Consider the following 23,228-nt stretch of genomic DNA (forward strand, 5'->3'; position numbering starts at 1 on the left):
GTTGCACATCAGATCTTGGGCATGGTTCTTGACAAATGCTAGCCGTTATTATTCTCATGAGCTGTGTCTCTGTATTCTCTTTAAGCCCGTATTTTGGGATTGCCCAAGCACTGAGGTCAGCTGGCAGCTTTGCAATTTTTTGAGATTTGTGCATCTAGAAAAGTACATAAAACGTCGGAAGAGCAATTAAGAAGCGAACATCGGAATACATCCTTCACGATTCCATTTACGTAAAGCACAGAAACAGCCCAAACCAATCTGTACCATTAGAAGGTGGTGGTTGCCCTCGAGACGCCACTACACAGGGAGCGGGTCGGGGGCGACACCCCCCCCATCGTGGCTTCTGGGATGTTGGAAATGTTTTATTTCTGGATCTGGGTGCTGGTCTGCAGGCGTGTGTTGGTTTGTGAAAATTATCGACCTATGTGTATCCTTGTATGTGTGTATGTTCTAGTTCAATACAAACGTTTTAAAAACGAACCATCCAGGCCAAGAAATACAATGTTGCCAGCCTCCCCAGAGCCCATCCCAGTCACAACCCCCTCGCTCCTCCAGATGGAATCAACCATTATCTCTTCTTTGTGATCATTTCTCCTTGCCTTTTATAGTCGTACCACCAATGAGAATATTCCTATTCTTTAGACTTTGGTTTTGAACTTGGGGGAACAAAATCGTGCCTTGTGTTCTCTTGTGTGTGGCTTCTTCTGTACCACACAACATCTGAGCATCCCCTCTGTTGCCGTGTGTAGCTGTGGTTCTCTCCTCTGCACTGCTGTGTGGTATTTACTGTGTGAGTGGCCGCCCTTTGTTTACCTGCCTGTGTCCGTGGCTACTGCATTGTTTCTGGGTTGGGGCTGTTACAGACGGACTGCTGTGAATATTCTAGTGAATGTCTCCTTGTGTGTATAGCAAGCCATACCTCACTGAGTCCATGACCCACGCTGTTGCCCATCTTTAATATTTCGGAAATGGGGGTGCTTATGACCATTTTATTGGCAGTATATTTTCCTCTTCAGTAGGACATAAAATGATGGTGGGGGCCTGATGTGGGGATGTTGGCAGTTCCTTGACTTTCTGCTTCAGGCAGCTAGCTACCCCCAAGTGATGTGGCACCTTTTTCCTCCTCAATAAGATTTTTTAAAAATTAGTTTTAGAGAGGGGCGCCTGGGTGGCGCAGTCGGTTAAGCGTCCGACTTCAGCCAGGTCACGATCTCGCGGTCCGTGAGTTCAAGCCCCACGTCAGGCTCTGGACTGATGGCTCAGAGCCTGGAGCCTGTTTCCGATTCTGTGTCTCCCTCTCTCTCTGCCCCTCCCCCGTTCATGCTCTGTCTCTCTCTGTCCCAAAAATAAATAAACGTTAAAAAAAAAAATTAAAAAAAAAATTAGTTTTAGAGAGAGGGGCTCCTGGGTGGCTCAGTTGGTTAAGGGTCCAACTTTGGCTCAGGTCGTGATCTCATGGTTTGTGAGTTCAAGCCCTGCTTTGGGCTCTGTGCGGAGAGCTGGGAGCCTGGAGCCTGCTTCAGATTCTGTGTCTCCCTAGTTCACTGCCCCTTCCCCACTAACACTCTGTCTCTCTTTCTGTCTCTCAAAAATGAATAAACATTAAAAAAATAAAAAAAAATTATTTTAGAGAGAATGTAAGCAGGGGAGAGGGACAGAGAGAGAGAGAGAGAAAGAGAAAATCTTAAGCAGGCTCCACACTCAGCGTGGAGCCTGAGTGAAGCTTGATCCCACAACGCTGGGATCATGACCTGAGCCGAATTCAAGAGTCAGACACTTAACTGACTGAGCCACCCAGGCTCTCCCCCTAACCTTAATAATAGTTTAATTAAGATACAATTCACATTTTATACAGTTCAATGGTTTTGTGTTTTTAAGTAAGCTCCACACCTATCATGGAGTCCAACATGGGGCTTGAACTCCCAACACTGAGATCAAGAGTCGGATGTTTAACCGACTGAACCACTCAGGCACCCCCGCTCAGTGGTTTTTATCCACGGAGGTATACAACCATCATCACAATCAATTTCAAAACCTTTTCATCACTCCTCCCAAACGCCCATACCCATTAACTGATAGTCGAGTTACTCTCTTTTCCTCATCGGCCTCTCAAAACTACTAATCTACTTTCTTTCTTTTTTTTTTTTAATGTTTATTTATTTTTGAGACAGAGAGACAGAGCATGAACAGGGGAGGGGCAGAGAGAGAGGGAGACACAGAATGTGAAACGGGCTCCAGGCTCTGAGCTGTCAGCACAGAGCCCGACGCGGGGCTCAAACCCACAGACCGCGAGATCATGACCTGAGCCGAAGTCGGACGCTTAACCGACTGAGCCACCCAGGCGCCCCTACTAATCTACTTTCTGTCTCTGTAGTTCTCTGTAGATGTTTACCTGTTCCAGCCATTTCATATAAATGGAATCATTTTGTGGTGCCTTTTGATATTTAGACAAAGTTGCCTGCTTTTGGCTAACAGAACCCAGGGCCCCATGCCTGGGCAGGTGGATGGTGCCTGTGCAAGGCAGCAAAAGCCCCCCTTCTCTGGGCTGGTGGGGGAGTCCTGAGGGCATGAGCTCCTCACCTGCCTCAGTCCTGGGGAGATGGGCTTGTGGCCAGGTGGGCAGGGGCCTCCCTGGGAGAAGAGTGGTCCCTGGGCTTGGCCTGAGTTCTGGATGGCCACCAAGACCAGAATCTCTTTCCCCACTCCGAGGCTCAGTTGTCTGATAAGCAAAATGGGCCTAGCAGTAGCAGACTTCTTCTCATCTAACATAGCATGGATTGTTGGGTGCCATGCTATATACCTTGAGAAAAAGTTTCACCAGTTAAAACCACGGCACACCATTGATTCTGAGGTGGATCTTAGTTTCAGAGGTGTTAAAACGTGAAAAAAAAAATCTTTTGGAATTAGTGATCTTATCTAACACACATTGGCCACACCTAGTTTGAAAGTCACACCCAAGAGGCCAACAAAGAAGTTTCCAGACAATAAACTTTCATGGGTGGGTGCCTCCTTGGTCTTGACCTTGGCCTGGGTAATGGTGGTAGAATAATAGAGTAATAATAATGATACTACTACTAATAATAATGGCAGCTGCTATGAGTTGATGTTGTCCCCTGGCCAGGTGTCATTCAAGGCCCTTTATGTGGACTTTCTCATTGAGTCTGCACAGTGATCTGAGGATGTTCGTGTTATCACTAGAATTCGAACTCGATGAAGGAAGGGATGTTGTCTTGTGCCTTGCGGTATCCCCGGTGGCTGGAATGGGACCTGGCCTGTGCCAGTCCTCAATAAATACTTACTGAGTGTATTATCGTAAATTCACAGATGAGGAAACTGAGACACCAGGCGTTAACCTCCCATTGTCTCTTGGCCCGGAAGTGGCAGAGCCAGAATTTCAACCCAAGCTCCAAAGCCTATACTTGCTGCTCCTACAGTGAGGAGAGGGCTTTATTGACGCTCACAGGCCAGCTCTGTGTCCCTTCTTCCCATTTACCTGTGGATCCTGTCACTCTCTGGAGCTGGGCCTGTCAATGGGGACCAGGGCGGAGAATGCAGAGTCCCAGCTCCCTGAAACCTGGCACTGGCCAAGCATGGGGACAGCCGCTGCGGGTCACATCCCAGGGCAGGGTAGAGCTTATAAGGAGAAGGGCGGTACAGCAGCACATGGGTTGGGGACTCTGCTTCCTGTTAGCGATGTGGCCTGAGGCCAGCTGCCCAACCTCTCCCTGCCTCAGTGTCCTCATTGGCCAAGTGTGGGAGTCCTAGTGCCGCTGAGCTCACAGGGCTGTCGCGGGCCTAGTTCCACTGTCTGCGTGAAGCGCTCAGCCAGGGCTTGGCACGCGGTGAGCATTTAATTTGTGGGAGCTGCTGCTGTTGTGGCTGCTGTTGTGGCTTTTCGGCTGCTCTTCTCTAGAGAGAACAATGGGAATAATGAACCCTGTCCGCCCCTCAGCCACTTCCGAGTGGATCCAGTTCTTTAAGGAAGCCGGCATTCCTCCCGGGCCTGCTGTCAATTACGCCGTGATGTTTGTGGATAATAGGTAAGGGGGCCCGAGGGGACAGAGCTGAACCTGGAGAGAGGCGGAGAGAGGCTGGGAGAGGTGGGGGGAGCCTGGGGGGGGGCGGGGGGAGATGGGAGCTGGCTGGCCCTTCCATCCTGGCGCACTGGCGGCCTCACCACTCACCCTCCCCTGTAGGATCCAGAAGAGCATGCTGCTGGATCTCAACAAAGAGATCATGAATGAGCTGGGCGTGACTGTGGTGGGCGACATCATCGCCATCCTCAAGCATGCCAAGGTGGTGCACCGCCAGGTGGGTGTCCCACCCCACCCCTTGGTCCCCGGGTTTAGGGGGGTTTAGGGCGCGGTGGAGCAGCGGTAGCAGAGCCAGCAGGAGGCTTGGAGGCAAAGACAGGCAGACCTGAGCGCCAAGGCTGGCTGCACCATTTGTTGTGTGACACTGGGCATGTTGCCTAACCTCTCTGAGCCTTTCTTTCTCCATTTGTAACATTAAAAAAAAAAAATGTTTATTTTTGAGAGAGAGAGAAAGAGAGAGAGTGTACACACAGGGTGAAGGGCAGTGAGAAAGAGGGACAGAGGATTCGAAGCGGGCTCTGTGCTGACAGTGGAGAGCCCAATGCGGGGCTTGAACTCATGAACTGTGAGATCATGACCTGAGAGCCTAAGTCGGATGCTTAACCGACTGAGCCACCCAGGCGTCCCTCTGTCTCCATTTGTAGAATGCAGATAGGCAGACCTATCTTGCAAAGTAGTTGTATTACGTTAAATAAAGCCCCAGTACAGTGTAAACAGTAGGGCCTCAGTAAAGGCTCTCTATTACCATTACTAGTTCTCATCTTCCCCGTGACAATAACATCATTAGCAGGATTCTTGTCTGTCCCCAGGACAGGAGCTCCCCGCTTAGGACCCAGGTGCTGACTTGGCCAACAACATGGGTGTTCCATTCTCGGCCCCTCCACTTACAGTGACCCTAGACTAGTGATCTTCACTTCCCTGAATCTTCTGAAACAGGCTTCTCCCACACCACTGCTGCTGTGGCCACCCACCAGATAGCATGTGGCACCGAGCTCCACACTGGGAATGAAGAGCTTGTTGAGCTTTGATAGCTGACATTTACCGAGCGCTTACCGTAGCCTGCCAGGTGCTGTCTCCATCCTTCATCCATTTTAACTCATTTCCTGCTCACTCCACTTGACTGAGAAGGAAACTGGCTCTAGAGCGGTGCTCTCAGACTCCCCACTTTACCAAATGGTAGCTGCTTCCCCCACCCAGGGACGGGCCTTCACCTGTCCAGCCAGCCAGGCCCCCGCCGTGATGGCTTTCTCACGTCAGGGACTTGAGTTATCACAGAGAAGGTCACTGGGCAACACTTTTTTTTTTTTCCTTGAAACTTTTAAATTTGGGAATGATTTTAGATTTACAGAAAAGTTCCGACAGCAGTACAGAAAGTTTCTGTACTTCCCTTAATGTTAACAGCTTCCCTTAATGTTAACATTCGTAGTAGCCACAGTCCATTTGTCAAAACTAAGAAATAAACATCAGGACACTGCTATTAACAAAAATACAGACTACTTGGATCTTATCAGTTCTTGTATTAAAGTCTTCTTTCTGTTTCATATACCACATTGCATTTATTTATGTCTCTTTCTGTCTCTTAAGTCCCCGTTGATTTATACCAGTTTCACAGTCTTTCCAGATAATGTTCGATGACCTTGACAGTTTTGAAGAGTACTGGTCAGTTGTTTTGTAGAATGTCTCTCCGTTTGGGTTTGTCTGATGCTTTCTCATGGTTAGGAGTGAAATGTTTTGAACTCTCTCCTGTAGCAGTTCAGGCTCTGATCCCCCTATGTTACTCAGATTTCTCAGATTATCCTTGTCCACATGGTATCCCAGGCACCTTTTTTTTTTTTTTAATGTTTATTTATTTTTGAGAGACAGAGAGCACGAATGGGGTGGGGCAGAGAGAGAGAGAGAGAGGGAGAGAGAGAGAGAGGGAGAGGGAGAGAGGGAGACACAGAATCCGAAGCAGGCTTCAGGCTCCAAGCTGTCAGCACAGAGCCCGACGTGGGGCTCGAACTCACGAACCGTGAGATCATGACCTGAGCCAAAGTCTGAGGCATAACCGACTGTGCCACCCTGGTGTCCCATTATTTTATTTATTTATATTTTTACAGGACATGTGCAAAGCCGCCACTGAGTCCGTGCCCTGCAGCCCCAGCCCCCTCCCAGGCGAGATTCGCCGAGGCACCTCTAGTGGTGAGTCCCGTCTACCCAGGGTTCCTTTCCTTCAGTCATACGCTTCAGCTGTAGAGGGGATACACCTGAAATCTGCAGAGGTGAAACAAAGCCATCTGAGGTTCTCTTAGGAAAAAAATAGTCTGGGTAGGGAGGTGGCAATATGTCCGGTCGATTTTCATTGGTGGCAGTTCTGCTCCATAACGTCACTGTGACCTCTGAATTAGTGAATATTGAGTCACTGCTTCAAGAGGAAGTACAAAGTTAGGTTCCTGTAAGCCTCTAGTCACAACATTTTTGTCAGTTGATTAACAGATCTTATTATTATTTTCTCTTAATGTTTATTTATTTTTGAGAGAGACAGAGACAGAATGCGAGTGGGTTAGGGGCAGAGAGAGAGGGAGACACAGAAGCAGAAGCAGGCTCTAGGCTCCGAGCCGTCAGCCCAGAGCCCGACGCGGGGCTCGAACTCACGAGCGGTGAGATCATGACCTGAGCCGAAGTCGGACGCTCAACCGACTGAGCCACCCAGGCTCCTCGACACAGATCTTATTTTATGTGTATTTCTGTTTAGAGACCTTTTACTTGTAATACATTGTTGATACATTAACATCAAGCTCACAGCCAACAGCACTGTGACTCCTGCCTAGACGAAGCTAATCTAACATGTATTTTCTCCATAAGGCACATCACCTGGGAATATGAGAAAGCACGTTGTCACTATGCTTGGGCGCCATTTTAAACAGCAAAATCACTATCCAAAAGCACAAAAGTGTAAAAAGGGGATACAAAATAGACCATGAGAAGGATACTTGTTTACCGTGAGAGCTAAAGGCAGAGAGTCCCCTTGTTTGACTTCAGTTGGGAGTGTGTGTTGGGTGACTTGAGTGTTTCACTGTTCAGTGCATGGCTGTGAATGGCAGCAAAAGCACCACAAATACTGGTTTTGGGGTTAGAAATCAATTATAGTGAATAGGCGAATTTGCAAATATGGAATCCGTGGATGGTGAGAATGGTATTTATACATTTGATTTTTTAGCAGTGTGATACCTTTTTTAAGAAAAATAAACTTTAGAAATTTAATATGCATATTAGCTTAACAAGCCCCAAACTGGTTTAAAATACAAGCTTTTATCTCTCGTGATTTTTTTTTTTAATGTTTTATTTATTTTTGAGAGAGAGAGAGAGAGACAGAGCACGAGTGGGGGAGGAGCAGAGAGAGAGGGAGACACAGAATCCGAAACAGGCTCCAGGCTCTGAGCTGTCAGCACAGAGCCCGACGCGGGGCTTGAACTCACAAACTGTGAGATCATGACCTGAGCCAAAGCTGGACACTCAACCGACTGAGCTGCCCAGGCGCCCCATATCTCTCGTGATTTTATGACATGGCTGGTCACTTCTGCTCTGGGTCAGCTCAGCTGATCTCAGTGGTCACCTGGCAGTTTGGTTGAGGCTGGGTGATCTAGGATGGCCTCACTCACGTCTGGTGGCTGGCTTGATGTCATCTGGACCAACAGAGGTGACTTGGCCACATGTCTCTCATTTTGCAGCAGGCTAGCCCAGGCCCCTCCACGCAGTGCTGATTGTAGGGCTCCCCAGGACAGCATAAGAGGGCAGATCCCAGTGTGCAAGGCACCTCTTAAGCTTCTGCCTGTATAACACTTGCTCTTGTCTCATTGGCCAAAGCCAGTCACGTGGCTAAGCCCACAATCAGTGTGGGCAGTGCCTACCCAAAAGCATGGACAGAGGAGGCTGAAAAAATTGGTGTTCTTTTCTGCAGCAGTCTTCCTCAACTTACACACAGAAAAGGGTTCCAATCATAAAGGTACAGCCGAATCACTTTTCACAAGTGCAACACTCGTGTAGCCAGCAGCATCCAAATCCAGAAACAGAAACATGACCAGCATCACTACCCGCCCCTCCTCTCCAGGGTACCCATTACCTTGATGTCTTTTTTTTTTTTTTAAGTTTATTTATTTATTTTGAGAGAGACAGACAGTGTGAGTGGGGGAGGGGCAGAGAGAGAGAATCCCAAGCAGGCTACGCACTACCAGCACAGAGTCTGACATGGGGCCTGAACCCACGAAACTGTGAGATCGTGAGCTGAGCCAAAACCAAGAGCCGGACGCTTAACTCACTGAGCCACCCAGGTGCCCCTTATTGACCCTGATTTCTAACAGCATTGATGATCTATTTTTTTAGTCTTTTTGCTCGTCTTTCAAATGTACGTCAATGAAATCAGATAGTATGTTATTTTTATACCTTTTTGAATGTCTTAGTGTCAAACAAGTTAAAAAAATTAAAACTAACAAAAATGCTCGTGGAGAAAATAGGCAGTTAGGAATAGAGGAAGCAGGCAAAGAAGGAAAGGGGTGGGGAAGAATGTTCCAGAGAAGCATTCCTGGTACACTCACTTCTATACACTTTATGATATACACCTTTGAACACGCATGTCTGTATCTATGTGTCTGACACCTGACTACAGTTCAAATTCGTTAGGGCGAAGATAGTTGTTTTTCTTCCACCCAAATGGTGCTTACCTGTCGTGACAAAACATCGTATGCCTTATCCCTTTTAAGCAAGACATCTCCCTCTGGGTACACTGCAAGAGGCAGGGCCTCCCAGCTGCTTACCTCTCATAGCAGAACATCCCGATCATCCCAGGACAGATTCTGTGCAGCCAGGTGGTTTACGGCTGGTCAGAAAGCCACCCCTATCCGGCTTCAGAGCTGTCTGAAGAAATGTCCTGGGGAAATTGTGGAGGGGTGTATACCGATCGTTACCAGGGGAGTGAGCAGGGCTGAAAACTGGCCATTTCTTCCTGGTGAGGGGCAGGGAAGAGGTCTGATTGGGAAGGGCCAATCCCCAGACTTCCGGGTGACAGTAAGGCTCCAGTTCTTGACCTGGGTGGTGGGTATGTGGGAGTTCACTTTTTGTTAAGTGGTCTCTGTGGGTTTGGTGTATTTTTCTGTATGCTATAGTTATAATTTAAAAAAATCAACCAAGTAATATATAATTGTGATAACGTATTGAGGGTCATTATGGGGAACTTGAGCAGGTTTTGAGAGAGAGCACATAGCAGAAAAAGAAAGGACTTTTGGGGAGTAGGTAGGGTGGAATACCCAAATCTGAAAGCCCTTGGTGGAGGGTCTGGGGATTACTGGGACTGTGGTATAAGCAGGGACGACATGGAGACCCCTTCCCTCCCCTGCAGGGCTTCCCCAAGAGCTTTTGAAACCTGTGCCCTAAAACCAGCTGTTCTGAAGACAAGACCCGTGTCTTTCCCATGCTGGGGTTGACCCTCTAGAGCATGCTGTAGCTCCCACCTCACACCCTGAAACCCCTCCTTCTGCTCCAAAGAAGACAGGGGCGCCAGAGCCTGCCCTCACCCCCATCCTTCATCCCCAGAAGGGGGTTACCGCTTATCTCCCCTCAGCCCAACTGGAGCCGGACCCACCACTGCTTAGGGACCTGGCTGAGTGATCCCCTCCTGGAGTCACCATTTCCTCGTCTGTAAAATTGGCTTGCAGTAGATCTGTCTGGTAGGGATGTTGGGATTTTCAGTGACAGTGTTCATCTTTGCCAGTAGATGTTCCGTGAGGACCTCTAAAGCACCAGAAGCTGTGATAGGCACTAGGGATACAGAAATAAATGGGCATTGTCTTCTCATGGGGCTTGCATGCTCGTGGGAGAGCCCACCAGCAAACAAAAACGTGTAATTTGACGTCAAGCAGCGATTAGGGCTACGAAGAAAAAGAGAGCCTTGCGTAGGGTCAGGGTGGTAGAGGGGATGGAGAGGTCCAGGAAGCTTTTTCTAAGGAGGTGCTGTCTGAGAGGAGACCTGAGTAAAGAGCCAGAGAAGGCCCGTTGGTACTCAGGGAACTGCATGCCAGGCAGAGGGAACAGCATGTGCTTTGAGAAGGTGCACACTTCTGGGGGAAGAAGATCCCCAGACCAGCTGGGCTGAAGTGGAGCTGGGAGAGGAGCTCAGAACAGCACTGGGTAACTGTTGGGTGAAGAGTGACAGGAACCAGTCTGGTCTAGGCCCTCAGGAAGGACCCCCAGGCAGTGAGGAGCGGGCTAGCTCCTGTTTAGACTGGCTTACGCCCAAGCATCCCCATCATGGCAGTGCAGCTACAGGGGGACCCCAGCTGCCCCTTCCCCATGTAGTCCCAAGGCTTGTCTTGTGTCCTGGCCTCCATCCCAGGGACGATGGGACTCTTGCCTTTCCTCCCTGCAGCTGCCTCTCGAATGATTGCTAACAGTCTGAACCGTGACTCCCCACCCGGCACTCCACCGAGGCGGCCGGACACCAGCACCTCCAAGATCTCAGTCACCGTGTCCAACAAGATGGCAGCGAAGACTGCCAAGGCTGCCGGTGAGGGGGTTTGGGCAGATGGCGGGAGGAGCTGGGGATGAGTGTGGGTTGGCAGATGGTATTTGGGGGTCACGTTCCGAATATCTCATGGTGCTTTGAAGGCCTCAGGGTGTCCAAAGCGTTTGGATTTGGTCAAGCCCCTGTACCTCTGTGTGCCTTGCTTTCCAAGTCTATAGAATGGGGACAGTGGGAAGCTGTGGACGTGGTGTACTTAACAGCACAGGGGCACGGCGGTTCTCACTCAGGGGTCTGTTCAGTCTTTTTAAATTTTTTATTTTGTTTTATTACGGAAAGAATGCTTAATATGGTGTCACCGTCTTTTTTTTTTTTTTAAATGTTTATTTATTTGTTTTGAGAGAGAGAGAGAACAAGTGGGAGGAGGCAGAAAGAGAGGGAGAGAAAGAATCTCCAGCAAGCCCTGTGTTCTCAGCACAGAGCCCGATGCAGGGTTGATCTCACAAATTGTCAGATCCTGACCTGAGCCGAAACTGAGTCAGATGCTTAACCTGCTGAGCCACCCGGGCGCCCCTGATGTCACCCCCTTAATTAAGTCTTAAGCGTACAGTACAGCTCTGTGGACTATGGGTGGCTCATTTTTTTTTTAATCATTTATTTATTTTTTAAATTTACATCCAAGTTAGCATCTAGTGCAACAATGATTTTGGGAGTAGATTCCTTGATGCCCCTCCCCCATTTTGCCCCCCCCCCCCCCCCACCCCTCCAGTAACCCTCTGTTTGTTCTCTCTATATAAGTCTCTTATGTTTTGTTCCCCTCCCTGTTTTTATATTATTTTTGCTTCCCTTCCCTTGTGTTCATCTGTTTTGTATCTTAAATTCCTCATAGGAGTGAAGTCATATGATACTTGTTTTCCTCTGACTAATTTCGCTTAGCATAATACCCTCTAGTCCCATCCATGTAGTTGCAAATGGCAAGATTTCATTCTTTTTGATTGCCGAGTAATACTCCATTGTATATATATAGTTACCCCATCTTTATCCGTTCATCCATCGATGGACATTTGGGCTCTTTCCATACTTTGGCTATTGTTGATAGTGCTGCTAGAAACATTGGGGTGCATGTGCCCCTTTGAAACAACATACCTGTATCCCTTGAGTAAACACCTACTAGTGCAGTTGCTGGGTCATAGGGTAGTTCTATTTTTACTTTTTTGAGGAACCTCCACACTGCTTTCCTCTTTCTCTGCATCCTCGCCAACATCTGTTGTTGCCAGAGTGGTTAATGTTAGTGTCTCAGTCCTTTTTTTTTTTATTATTTTTTTTATTAAAAAAAAAATTTTTTTTTTTTTAAGGTTTATTTATTTTTGAGACGGACAGAGACAGAGCATGAGCAGGGGAGGGGCAGAGAGAGAGGCAGACACAGAATCTGAAGCAGGCTCCAGGCTCCGAGCTGTCAGCACAGAGCCCGATGCGGGGCTCGAACTCACAGACCGTGAGATCATGACCTGAGCCGAAGTCAGACTCTTAACCGACCGAGCCACCCAGGCGCCCCAGTGTCTCAGTCCTTTTTAACAGATGTTCACTGAGGCCTGCACTGGTGCCAGGCCCTGTGCTTGATGCAGGGGTCAGAGGTCAAGAAACTACCATTTTCTCTCAGCAGCCAGAAGGATCCTTTCAAACCTTCAACCTGACCCTTTCACACTCAGCTAGAACTCTCCAGGGCTTCCCATTGTCCCAGTAACAAAGTCATCTTCCCACATGGCCTATAGGTCGTGCATAATGTGAGTCCATCTCCTGTGTCTCTCCCTGGCTCCCTTCCCCAGGTCCCTTCCAGGCTCCTTCCTGTCGTGGTATTTCTGCCCCAATGTTCCCTTCTCCCAGCACATTCTTCCCTCACAGACCTTTTATGCTTGGCCTCTGTTCCTCTTCCAGGTCTCAGCTTGAAATCTGGGAATAGGACCCTGGCCTTTGGGCTTCCAAGCTGTCCTTCTGTCTGCCCCAGTGTCCTGCCTTTGTCGGACCCACCCCCACAGCAAAGATCTTGGCACAAGTGGAGACTGAGGCCCAGGGAGGGGGCTTTGTTATTCTGATGCCCAGCCCCTTCATGCTCTGTCCACCTCCATTGCACATGCTCCCTTTTTGCCGTGTGTGTTTAGAAGTGCCTCATCCCCTTCTTTGAACCCTTTACTTCTTGGGGCGGGGGAGGGGCAGAGAGAAGGGGGTAGAGGACCCCAAGTAGGCTTCGCGTTGTTAGCACAGAGCCTGACGCAAGTCTTGAACTCACGATCCATGAGATCATGACCTGAGCTGAAGTCAGATGCTTAGCCGACTGAGCCACCCAGGTGCCCTTCTGGCCTTTTGATTGATGTCGTGAGTAAGAAAGTTTAAATTGATTTCTAAAGTATTGAAAAAGTGGTGAGCCTGGGAGTGTCGAGGGGATTTTGTTTTTCTAATTGAGATATAATTTACTTAGGCATGATATACAAATTGCAAATATATGGCTTGATTCATTTAAAAAAAATTATTACACCTGTGAAACCATTGCTTAGCTGGAGCTCTTGAACTTTTCCATCAGCTAGCAGTTTCCCCTTCTGAGGGGATCCTGACTGAGCTGGGAAGTCAGCCTGCTCAGGGCAGGGACAGAGGCAGAGAGAGCCTGGGAGGCCCGCCACAGCGTGGGGATTCTGAGCACCGTCGGCAACCCCGTCGTGCCCAGACCTCTGAATTTCTTGGTGGCTCACAGTCAGTGGTGATGGGGTGGTTGGGAAGATAGGGGATTGCAGTCATTTGAACGTATGGAGATAAAGGGCACATTTGTGCCCTTCGTTGGGCATCTAGCCCCCACCCCAGGAGAACATTCCACCCCAGAAGGTGCTCACCACCCCTCTCCTCTCCAGCAGCCCTGGCCCGCCGCGAAGAGGAGAGCCTGGCCGTTCCCACCAAGCGGCGCCGGGTCACTGCCGAGATGGAGGGGAAATACATCATCAACATGCCCAAAGGCACCACCCCCCGGACCCGTAAGATCCTGGAGCAGCAGCAGGCGGCAAAAGGTACTGTGCTGGCGGGGGCACACGCTTTGGTGTGGAGACTGCCTTTCCCTTTTGCTGCTTTGTGCGGGGTTGGTCATGCCCTATGGGCATTGGCCAAGAAGTGGGCTCTAACGAGATCCAGGGGGCCTTGGACCAAGGGGACAGTGAGGGTGGCCATAGAGGAGGAGAGCACATCACCACCTCCACCCTCGCATCCTGCAGTTAGTGTAGCAGGTGCTTCACCTGGCACCTCTTCCCCAAGGGCAGGGGCTTGGATTCCATGACTGCCTGACTGTAAAGTGGTGTCCGTGTCTGGCTGAGGGCAGGTGCCCAAGATGGTGGGAACCATCATCATGAGCCAGAGGAGTCTGGTTGAGGTTCAGTCCGTAGCTGGGGTTTGCATCTGGTAGTGCAGAGATGGTCTTCCCCACAGTGTTCCTTTTAGAATGTTGTACGCATTCCCACGGGGAAAGCATTCATATGGTGCAGAAGAGTATACATGTCAACTCATTCTTTCCCTCACTCCCGTGTCCCACGCCGTCATTAACCTTTCCAGACCGGCACCTGTGGACTTGCATGCGTGTATCTATATATAAAAACATAGAGAGGTGTTTGTTTCTATTTCAACACAAATAGCAGCAGCCTGTAGGTATATTCTAGAATTCTTTTATTGAGATCTTTTCACATAAATACATGTGGATGTGCTTCATTCTTTTTTTATTTTAAATGTTTACTTTTGAGAGTGAGAAAAAAAGAATGCAAGTGGGGGAGGGGCAGAGAGAGAGGGAGACACAGAATCCCAAGCAGTTTCCAGGCTCTGAGCTGTTAGCACAGGGCCCAGCATGGGGCTTGAACCCACGAACCGTGAGATCATGACCTGGGCCAAAGTTGGACGGTTAACCGACTGAGCCACCCAGGTGCTCCTCTGCTTTGTTCTTTTTAACGGTCATTTAAATTTAATATTTGCATCGTATTCGTATATCATGATTTAGTAAACATTCTCCCATTGATGGCTATTTAGGGTGTTATTTAGGGAGAGGGCTTATCCGTTCAGCAGACTCTCAGAGGCCCATGACCCAGAACAAGACTGAAGGGAACAAGTAGGGATTTAGAACTCTTCCCGCACACGTTCACGAACTTGTGCAAAGTTTCCAGGAGCCCAAGGGTCAATTTTAGTGGATCTTTCCCACATTTGGCACTAGCCAGAAACATGTGAGTCAGGTCCGTGTCAGCCAGCGCTCAGACACAGAGTCCGTGCCTGCCTGGGCCTGGGCCGCATCTCCCCTCCCTTGTCTGCACGATGCATGATGCTCGGCCGGGACCAAGCTCCGCGCGTGGCTCAGTTGGTGCTGGCTGAGGGCTCACTTCCCTCCCAGGTCTCCACAGGACGTCCGTGTTCGACCGCCTCGGCGCCGAGACCAAGGCAGACACGACAACAGGGAATAAAGTGAGTTGGAAACGGGGAAGCCAGTTGGGGTTCTCTGATTCTTGTCTTCGTGCGGGTGTTGATCCCACATCCAGCCCCTCGTACTCCCTGGGCCGCCTCCCCTGTCTTAACAGTCTCCGTTCCGTTCTTTGCACCTCAACGTCTCTCCTGATTTCCAGCCCCCAGGGTCTGGCCAACTCCTGAATGCTGCCCTTGGGTCCTCCCACCAGATGTCCCAGACTGGCCTCGGCATCTTCCCCCAGAGTAACTCCCCTCCCGGGCCCCGTCTCAGGGACACCCCAGTGCCCCATTCCGGGCAGGCTCTAGTGATGGCTCCGTCTGTCTTCCCTTCTCTGCCACTTTTCCCTGTCTGGATAGGGCGGTGGCCTCCTAACTGGTCTGCAGCTCCTGTGAACCCCCTTCTGCCCCTCCCCCCATAGCAGCAGTGTGTGCCACCCACAGGACAGGCCACCCACCCCCCACCAGATGCTTTCACCCTGGTCAGGATGAACGCCACCCTCCTTGCCTTGGCCTGCAGTCCCGCGGGCCCCGGGGACAGTGTGTGTTAGGAGCACGCAGCCTGAGCCCTGCCCGGCATGAATCCAGCTCTGTCACCACCTGGCTGCATGGCTGCATGGCTCTGGCTACGTCACTTAAGCTCCTGGTACCTCAGCTTTCTTATCCGTGTAGTGCATACCTCATGGGGTGCTTGTGAAGATTAAGTGACACACTCCTGCACAGTGCTGGGGGTGTCTGGTGCACAGCAGGCACTCTTTAAGTGTCACCTTTGACTAACTGCTCCGGAGCTCCCCAGCTGCATTTCCTGCCTCTCCAGCCCTCGCTTGCCAGGGCTTACCCAACCTTTCCCTCACTTCTTAGAGTCTTATCACGAGCAGGATAATAACACTCAGGATCGTGTGGCTTGAAGATGTAGCTGTGTAAAGAGCTTGGCACAGAGCGAGTGCTCCATCAGTATGATTCCTATTCCTGCCTTGGGGACTTAGCCCTTGCTCTTTTCTCTGCTGATTCATCCTTGAGGGCCTGGTTTAAACATCAGTACCTCGGAGAAAGCATCCCTGAAGTCGAGAGGGGTCGAGGCCTCCCTGTCTCCTGTCCACCTGTGCTCCCATCTCTTCCAGAGAACGCACCACTGTCGTAATTAGGGAATCGTTGGGTGTCATTTCCCACGCCAGGTCTGTCTTCCCCACTGGACTGGGAGCCCCCTGAGGGCAGGGCCAAGGCTGTGCTTAGTCACCACTGTTTCCCCAGCACCGCCCAGCACGGGGCCAGGGACAGTCGGGACTCAGGAAATGTCTGTTGAGTGAATGAGCAAATTTTTCTTCTCTCATGTTCTCCTGCAGATCTCTGCAAATGGTCTTCTCTCCGTCTTCTCTCTCCCCCCTTCTTTATTAGACCCACCTGCCGTTACTTTCAGATCTCATCTCTGAGGTCTCTTGTCCAGGGAGTCTCTCCCGAACTTCAGCCAAGGTCAGGAGTCTTCTCTGGGCCCCACCAGGTCCCTGAATCTCCCCTGTCGTGGCTCTCACCACTGTGTAGCGTGCCACTGTTGGGGATTTCTCCCAATGAGGCCAGGCACAGATGGGGCAGCTCTCCGTGCATGCATGTTGAGTGACTACATGGCTCACTTGTCCCGTCTCTGACCCCTGCAGCCCACAGGAGTCTTCAGCCGCCTGGGGGCCACCCCAGAGATGGACGAGGATCTGGCTTGGGACAGCGACAATGACAGCAGCAGCTCTGTCCTGCAGTATGCCGGGGTCCTGAAGAAGCTGGGCCGGGGCCCAGCCAAGTCCAGTCCCCAGCCAGCACTGACTGTCAAAGCTAAGGCCACAAGTTCAGCCACAACGGCTGCCACCCCAACACTGCGGCGTCTGGCCCTTTCCTCACGCCCTGGACTCGAGAGGAAGCCAGAGTCCCTGTCCAAAGGCAGCATCATCCAGAGACTGGGCAAGGCTGCCCTTGTGCCTGAGGCCCAGGACAGCCAGGTCACGAGCACCAAGAGTAAGTCCTCAGCCGAGGTCAAGGTCACCATTAAGAGGACTCTGGTGGGGCCCCGGGGGAACAGCTCCAGCGAGGGCCTGGGTGCCCAGATGGACCATGCGGGCACAGTGAGCGTGTTCAAAAGACTGGGCCGCAGGACCTTCTAGCCTCTGGGCGGGGCGCAGTCCCCTCTCCAGGCTCCTGGCTCCGGCAGAGGCTCCAGTGAGGGCGCGCCCAACCCTCTGCCGGCTTCTGGATGACACTGCTTGTCTCCCTCGGCATTGGAGCCGGCCCGAGCTTTCTGGGGACTCACCCCAGTTTTCTGAGTCTGAGATGGTCGTTGTGACCTGGCCTTGCCGCTCCGGTCTTTCCTTTCTCTCACGTCCTCTGTTCTCTCCTCTCTGACTGTGGCCTTGGCAGGGCACACTCCTCTACCTCTCCCAGAGCCAAGTGCCCTTTTCCCTCCCCCATTCCCCTTCCTGCCTCTCAGCAGCATCTGCTGCCTCGGCCCCAGCTCCTCAGCCTTCCAGTCCCCCAGAGCGGGTGTCACCTGGAGGGGCCGACTTCCCGACTTCCCCTCGCCCCTCTGCCCCGTCCCCATGCTACTTTAACTTCTCGGTCTCTCCCTCTCTTCATGCTGTTCATTTCTCTTCTGTTTTCTGTCCCTGTGGCAAGGCCCGACTGTGCGCTGCGTCCTGCCTGACCCTCCTGCGCCTCCGGCCTCCCAGCGGCCCCGTCGACGGTGGCGTCGAGCCTGTAGAGACTGTTAGCCGCCCTCGCTCCCAGACCCTGGGCTGCAGCAGGGCCCCTCTGTTTTCCGGCCCTGGGCGTCTTTTTCTCTGAAAGCCTGTGGCGGGTGGCGAGCAAGGGTCACCGGGAAGGGAGGCCGGTGCCGAGAGAGAAGAAAACAGCTGTTTTAATATATTTTTGTGGCTTTCAAACTGTTTCCCTCCCCTCCTTCAGGGTGAGTCACAGGGTTGTTTTTCACACGAAGCACAATGTGGGTGGGGGTGCCAGTGAGGGGTTGGGCTCTGTCTCTGAAGGTCAAGGCTCCACGTGGGCCATGTCTCTGCTGCAGGCCCCCAGTGGAAGGGAGTAATGGTCACGGTCCCCGTTCAGTTGGGCTTCCTCTCCCCATCAACCCACTGCGGTGGTCCTGCCTCTGTGTCTGTCCCCCCACCGTATATTTCACCTGTGCCTGCCATTCTGCCTGTTGGCAGCTTTCCAGGTTGCTGGCTTCCTGGTGAGGCAGCTCCTGCCGATTTGATCACACACCCATTCGCTGCTGCACAGCCCCTGCCCTGTGCCAGGCCTGTTTGAGGAGCTAGGGATCCGTTGGGAGCAAGGCAGACAAGCTCCTGGCAGCACGGCTGACGTCTCTGGCCAGGGAGACGGTGGTAAAGTGATCATGCTGTCGGAAGAATGGGAGTGAGGAGCAGAGGCGACCGAGGCCTCTTCAGAAGTTGGGGGTAAGAAGGCCTTTTAAGAGGAGGTGAGGCAAGGGCTGAGCCGGGAATGATCAGAAGCGGCTGCGCGAAGTGCAGGAGGAGAGTGTTCGGCCGAAGACAAGGCCAGGGCAGAGGTTGAGCGAGGAGCAGGGAGAGGCCAGGGGGCCGTCAGGCGTCAGGGGAGCCAGGGGCTGAATGAGGAGCCTGCCGTGTAGCACAGGTGGGGGCAGGTGGGCGGGGACCAGGTGACTTAGGGCTTTGTGATTCATGGTGAGGAATCGGACATCTTCCCTACGCTCTGAGAAGTTGGGGAGGGTAAAGCCAGCGAGGGATGGTCTGAATTGCCTTTTGTGAAGGTGGCTTTGGCCCCTGTGAGGAGGATAAATTGTCGGGAGGCAGCCGTACAGGAACTGGGGCAAGAAAGGAAGGTGGTGTGGGGTGACGCGCGGGGAGGAGGAAGGTGAGTGGGCTTCGGTGGAGCAGCGGGCAGCGTGGATGGATGGGAAGCTGGGGTGCGGGGAGCAGGGGTCACCTCGACACCGGAGCATCTAGCCAGAGGTGCCGTTTGTGGAAACCAGGAGGCTGGGGGTAGAGGAGCGGGGGTGGGAGGGCACGTGGCCGCTGGGGCTTGAGGGGGCCACCCGGGGAGCTTCGAGGAGCGACACCAGCCTGAAGGGAGCATAGAGACAGGAGAGGGCCCAGATGGGAATTGGGGGCCCTTTTCCCATTTAGAGACCAGGACTGATAGGATTAGCGGGAGTGGTCTGGGGGTTGGGAGGCCTAAGAGCAGGTGAGCATGAGATTAGACGTCACCCGTTTTTTTTTTTTTTTTTTATTGTGATAAAATAAACCTAACGTAAACTTGACGATCTTAACCATCTTAAAGTGAGCATCCTGTCCAGTGGCATTAAGTATATTCACACCGTCATATAACCATCATCACCATCGTCCCCACATCTGTGTCATCTTCCTGAGCTGATTGTCTATTTGTAGTGTTTCGGTTGTGTCGTGTCGGGGGCTACTGTGTGTTGGGCAGCGAGCCAAGCACAGGGCCTGGGTGTGAAGGGTGGGGCTTCAGTGTGAAGGACACGGTAGGGAGGGCTGAGGCTAGACCTTTTGGGGGGACTGTAGGAGGTCGTACCTCAGAAGGACAGCAGCTGTTGGCAGCGGTGATTCTGGAGGCTGCACCCTTGTGGTGGCGCCACAGGGAGGGGCTCACAGGCTGCTCTTCAACTCTTGGGGGTTTTTCCCCAGTCATTTCCTCTGGTTCCACCTCATGGACAATTCTAGCAACTGCCAAGGTTCAGAGGAAAAGTTCCGGTTACTAAATTTAAGAGCACTGGATAATTTCTTGATGTGCAATGATGTAAAAAACACGTGTCGCTCACTTACCCACTAAAGGCTCACCTGCGTGAGGATAGTCACGTCACTGTGGCTCTTTATGGAGGCCCAGAGGGGAGTAAGCTGCCCCCGCATCTCACCCAGCTGGCAAGTGGCAGGTCAGGGAGCCGACCAGGAACCTCGCTCCATAAGCCCTACCTTGTGCTGATTGTGGGTTTGAAACAAGGACCTTTTGGAAAGGGGAGGGTGGGGTCCTAGGATAGTAGTTTTGGATTTTCTCGAGTTATTTACACGTACATGTCCCCCCCACCCAATCAACTTGTTGTGAAAAGCATTTGCAGCTTTGGGATGCTGTGGCCCATGAGAGTCATGCCCCCTCCTGCCACCGTGTGCTGGGTGGGCCAGACCAGACACCCCCTATGCCTCCTAGCTGCTCCAGAGCCACAGTGTGTGTCCCCACTGTTTGACTTGGTGATTCCCCCAAACCAGCCCCAGCATCTGGGACCCACAGAAGTGTGTTATTTTTCCTCTGGTTCTATTAAGTATTTTTTTTTTTTAATGTTTATTTTTGAGAGAGAGAGAGACAGAGCATGAATGGTGGGGGAGGGGGAGAGAGAGAGGGAGACACAGAATCCGAAGCAGGCACCAGGTTCTGAGCTTCAGCACAGAACCCAACGTGGGGGCTGAACCCACAAGCTGTGAGATCATGACCTGAGCTGAAGTCGGAAGCCCAGCTGACTGAGCCACCCAGGTGCCCCTCTATTAAGTTTTTTTTTTGAGCAGAATACTTTCGTATGGTTCGAGATTCCAAAGGCTTTATGGTGAAAAGTTTACACACACACACTCATATATATATACAGGCAGAGGAACATACAGTACACATATACAGGCACACACGCATATTTATGGCCTAATTCACTTCACCAGCCCTTTTTGAAAGGGAATTCGGGTTGCTTCCAGTCTCTTACTAGCGTCAGCTGTGCTGCAGTGGGTAAGCTTGTCCCATGTGAAGTCAGGTCAGGGGTGAATATGAAGAATTCCAGTTATATCAGTACTTCAGTGCGACTACTGATAATTGGGTCAGTAGGAAATCTGAACCAGGCTCCCCACCCCCCCGCCCCAAGATTATTGGCATTCCTCACACGACTTATTCGTACACTCATCACCCCATTCCAGAAAGGAATGGAGAGCTGTTGGACTCTTCTGGTTGGAGACCACTGGAGGAAGCAGGTCAGGGAATGCTGACAACTAGCACCAACCACACCTTTGTGCCAGGAAATACTAAATAAGGGCTTTGGTAAGTTGACAGACTTCCCAAATCCTTAGGGAAAGGGCAGCAGCATGGAGGTCAGGGACTTCCTATTCTCCTCCCATAAACAGATGTCATATGGAGGGACAGGGAACCTAGGGCTCAGGCTAAATCATAGAGCCAGATCCGAGCCATTCCCGGTGAAGGATTCTGTTTGGATGGTGGTCTTGGGATGAGGTGACCTCCTTAGCTCACACCAGTAGACGGAAGAGGCGGGATGGGAACTTATAGCACCTATGGCGGGCAGCCAGCGTCCAGGCAGCCCCACCGCCCCTTCCTCCAGCGTCGGAGCCTGGTGCCCCCCAGATGGGCCAGGTGTCAGGCTGCGGCGACCTTGCTTCCTCCTTTCCCTCCTTTGGGGATCTGAGCTGACTTAGACTGGTGAGCGCGACTTCTATATACCCCTGCCTTTGAAGGCCTGATGTTTACCTACGCAGAACTTCACCTGCTTTGTGAACTCCAGGCCTCTGCAAACTTCATCAAACAGGCGAAGCCTGACCCAGCTGGCAAGTGGGAGGACTAGGTCTGCTGTCAGGAAGCTGGCCAGGAGCCTTGCCTTTTTAAGTTGTTTTTTTTTTTAAGACTTTATTTTTTAGAACAGACTTTATTATTTATTTGTTTTTTTAATTAAAAACTTTTTTTTAGTTTATTTATTTATTTTGAGAGAGAGAGAGAGAGAGAGAGAGAGGGAGGGAGCATGCACAAGCAGGGGAGGAGCAGAGAAAGAGGGAGGGAGAGAATCCCATGCAGGCTCCATGTCGTGAGTGCAGAGCCCGATGTGTGCTCAATCCCATGAACTGTGAGATCACGACCTGAGCTGACATCAAGAGTTAGATGCTCAACTGACTGCCACCCAGGCGCCCAACAGACTTTATTTTTTTAGGACACTTCAGATTTGCAGAAAAATTGAGAAGTGCATTTCTGCCAGCAGGCTTCCTGTATACCCCTCCTCCAATTTCCCCTATTATTAACATCTTACATTAGCATGATTTCATGTGTTACAGTGAGTGAACCAATATTGACACATAGGTATTAAAGTCCATAGTTCTTCACATTTCCTTAGCTTTTTCCTTAGTTTTAATATCTTTTTCTGTTCCAGGATAGCATATTACGTTTATGTTGTCGAACACTTGCGTTGACAAATAGGGTATTGTCGTGCTTCCTCAGGCCCCTTCTGATTGTGGCAGTTTTTGATGACCTTGACAGTTTTGAAGAATAGTGGGCAGGTCTATTAGAGATTGTCCCTCAATTGGGATTTGTCTTTCTCCTTATTAGACCAGGGTTATGTGTTTTTCAGAGGAAGAGCTCCGAGGTAGAGTGCCATTTTATCACATCGTCTGTAGGGTGCATGCTGTCCATGTGATTTACCACAGTCTATGTTAACCTTGGTCACCTGGCTTCATTACCTACTATTTGCCGGATTTCTGCACTGTCAGTTTGCTCTCTCCCTTTCTGTATTGAACTCTTTGAAGGGAAGTCACTCTGCACAGCCCACACCTAAGGAGTACAGGGCTTAGGCTTCACTGCCTTGAGGGCAAAGTACTGACACGAATTAGAAATAAACCTGGGAGGGCGCCTGGGTGGCTCAGTCTGTGGAGCGTCCAACTTCGGCTCAGGTCATGATCTCACAGTTCGTGAGTTCAAGCCCCACATCGGGCTGTGAGCTGTCAGCACAGAGCCTGCTTCATATCCTCTGTCCCCCTCTCTCTCTCTGCCCCTGCCCTGCTTGCGCTCTCTCTCAAAAAAAAAAAAAAAAAAAAAAAAAAAAAAAAAAAAAAAAGCTGGGAATTCTTCTGCAGGGAAGATGTGTCTCTTTTCTCTATTAACTTATTCAATCATGTATTTTCATCTGTCTGGACTCCTGGGTATATTTATTTTATACTTTGGGTTATATAATCCAATACTACTTGAATTATTTTGTGTTCACATTATTCTAGCTTTGGCATTTGGGGACTCTTTCAGTTGGCTCCTGTGTCCTTTGACATACTTCCACTATTGGGCCTAGAGTCCACCATTTCTCTAAGGAGGCTCAGAATATTTTACCTAGAATGGTAATTGGGAATTGAAACCAAGGCCTAGGCTCGAGA

The 23,228-nt window shown here is 50.9% G+C and overlaps 1 protein-coding gene across 6 annotated transcripts in view; it reads left to right on the top strand.

The window, feature by feature from the left end:
- The window catches only part of CUNH19orf47 (chromosome unknown C19orf47 homolog), a 36,840-nt gene that overhangs the window by 4,468 nt on the left and 9,144 nt on the right, over positions 1-23,228 (top strand). For 2 of the 6 annotated variants that reach the window (XM_040445860.1, XM_040445855.1), the window contains 7 exons: positions 3,953-4,040; positions 4,197-4,311; positions 6,194-6,275; positions 10,495-10,632; positions 13,488-13,640; positions 14,996-15,066; positions 16,716-17,989. In XM_040445860.1, coding sequence (XP_040301794.1) covers positions 3,953-4,040; positions 4,197-4,311; positions 6,194-6,275; positions 10,495-10,632; positions 13,488-13,640; positions 14,996-15,066; positions 16,716-17,210 — 1,142 coding nt within the window. In that variant the 3' untranslated portion in view covers positions 17,211-17,989. Of the gene's footprint in view, positions 1-3,952; positions 4,041-4,196; positions 4,312-6,193; positions 6,276-10,494; positions 10,633-13,487; positions 13,641-14,995; positions 15,067-16,715; positions 17,990-23,228 lie in introns of those variants that run through there. The other 4 variants (XM_040445857.1, XM_040445858.1, XM_040445859.1 and 1 more) reach the window with 4 other exon arrangements.

This window comes from Herpailurus yagouaroundi, unplaced genomic scaffold (genome assembly GCF_014898765.1).
Source record: "Herpailurus yagouaroundi ecotype Mexico unplaced genomic scaffold, PumYag 194, whole genome shotgun sequence".
Taxonomy (NCBI): Eukaryota; Metazoa; Chordata; class Mammalia; order Carnivora; family Felidae; genus Herpailurus; species Herpailurus yagouaroundi.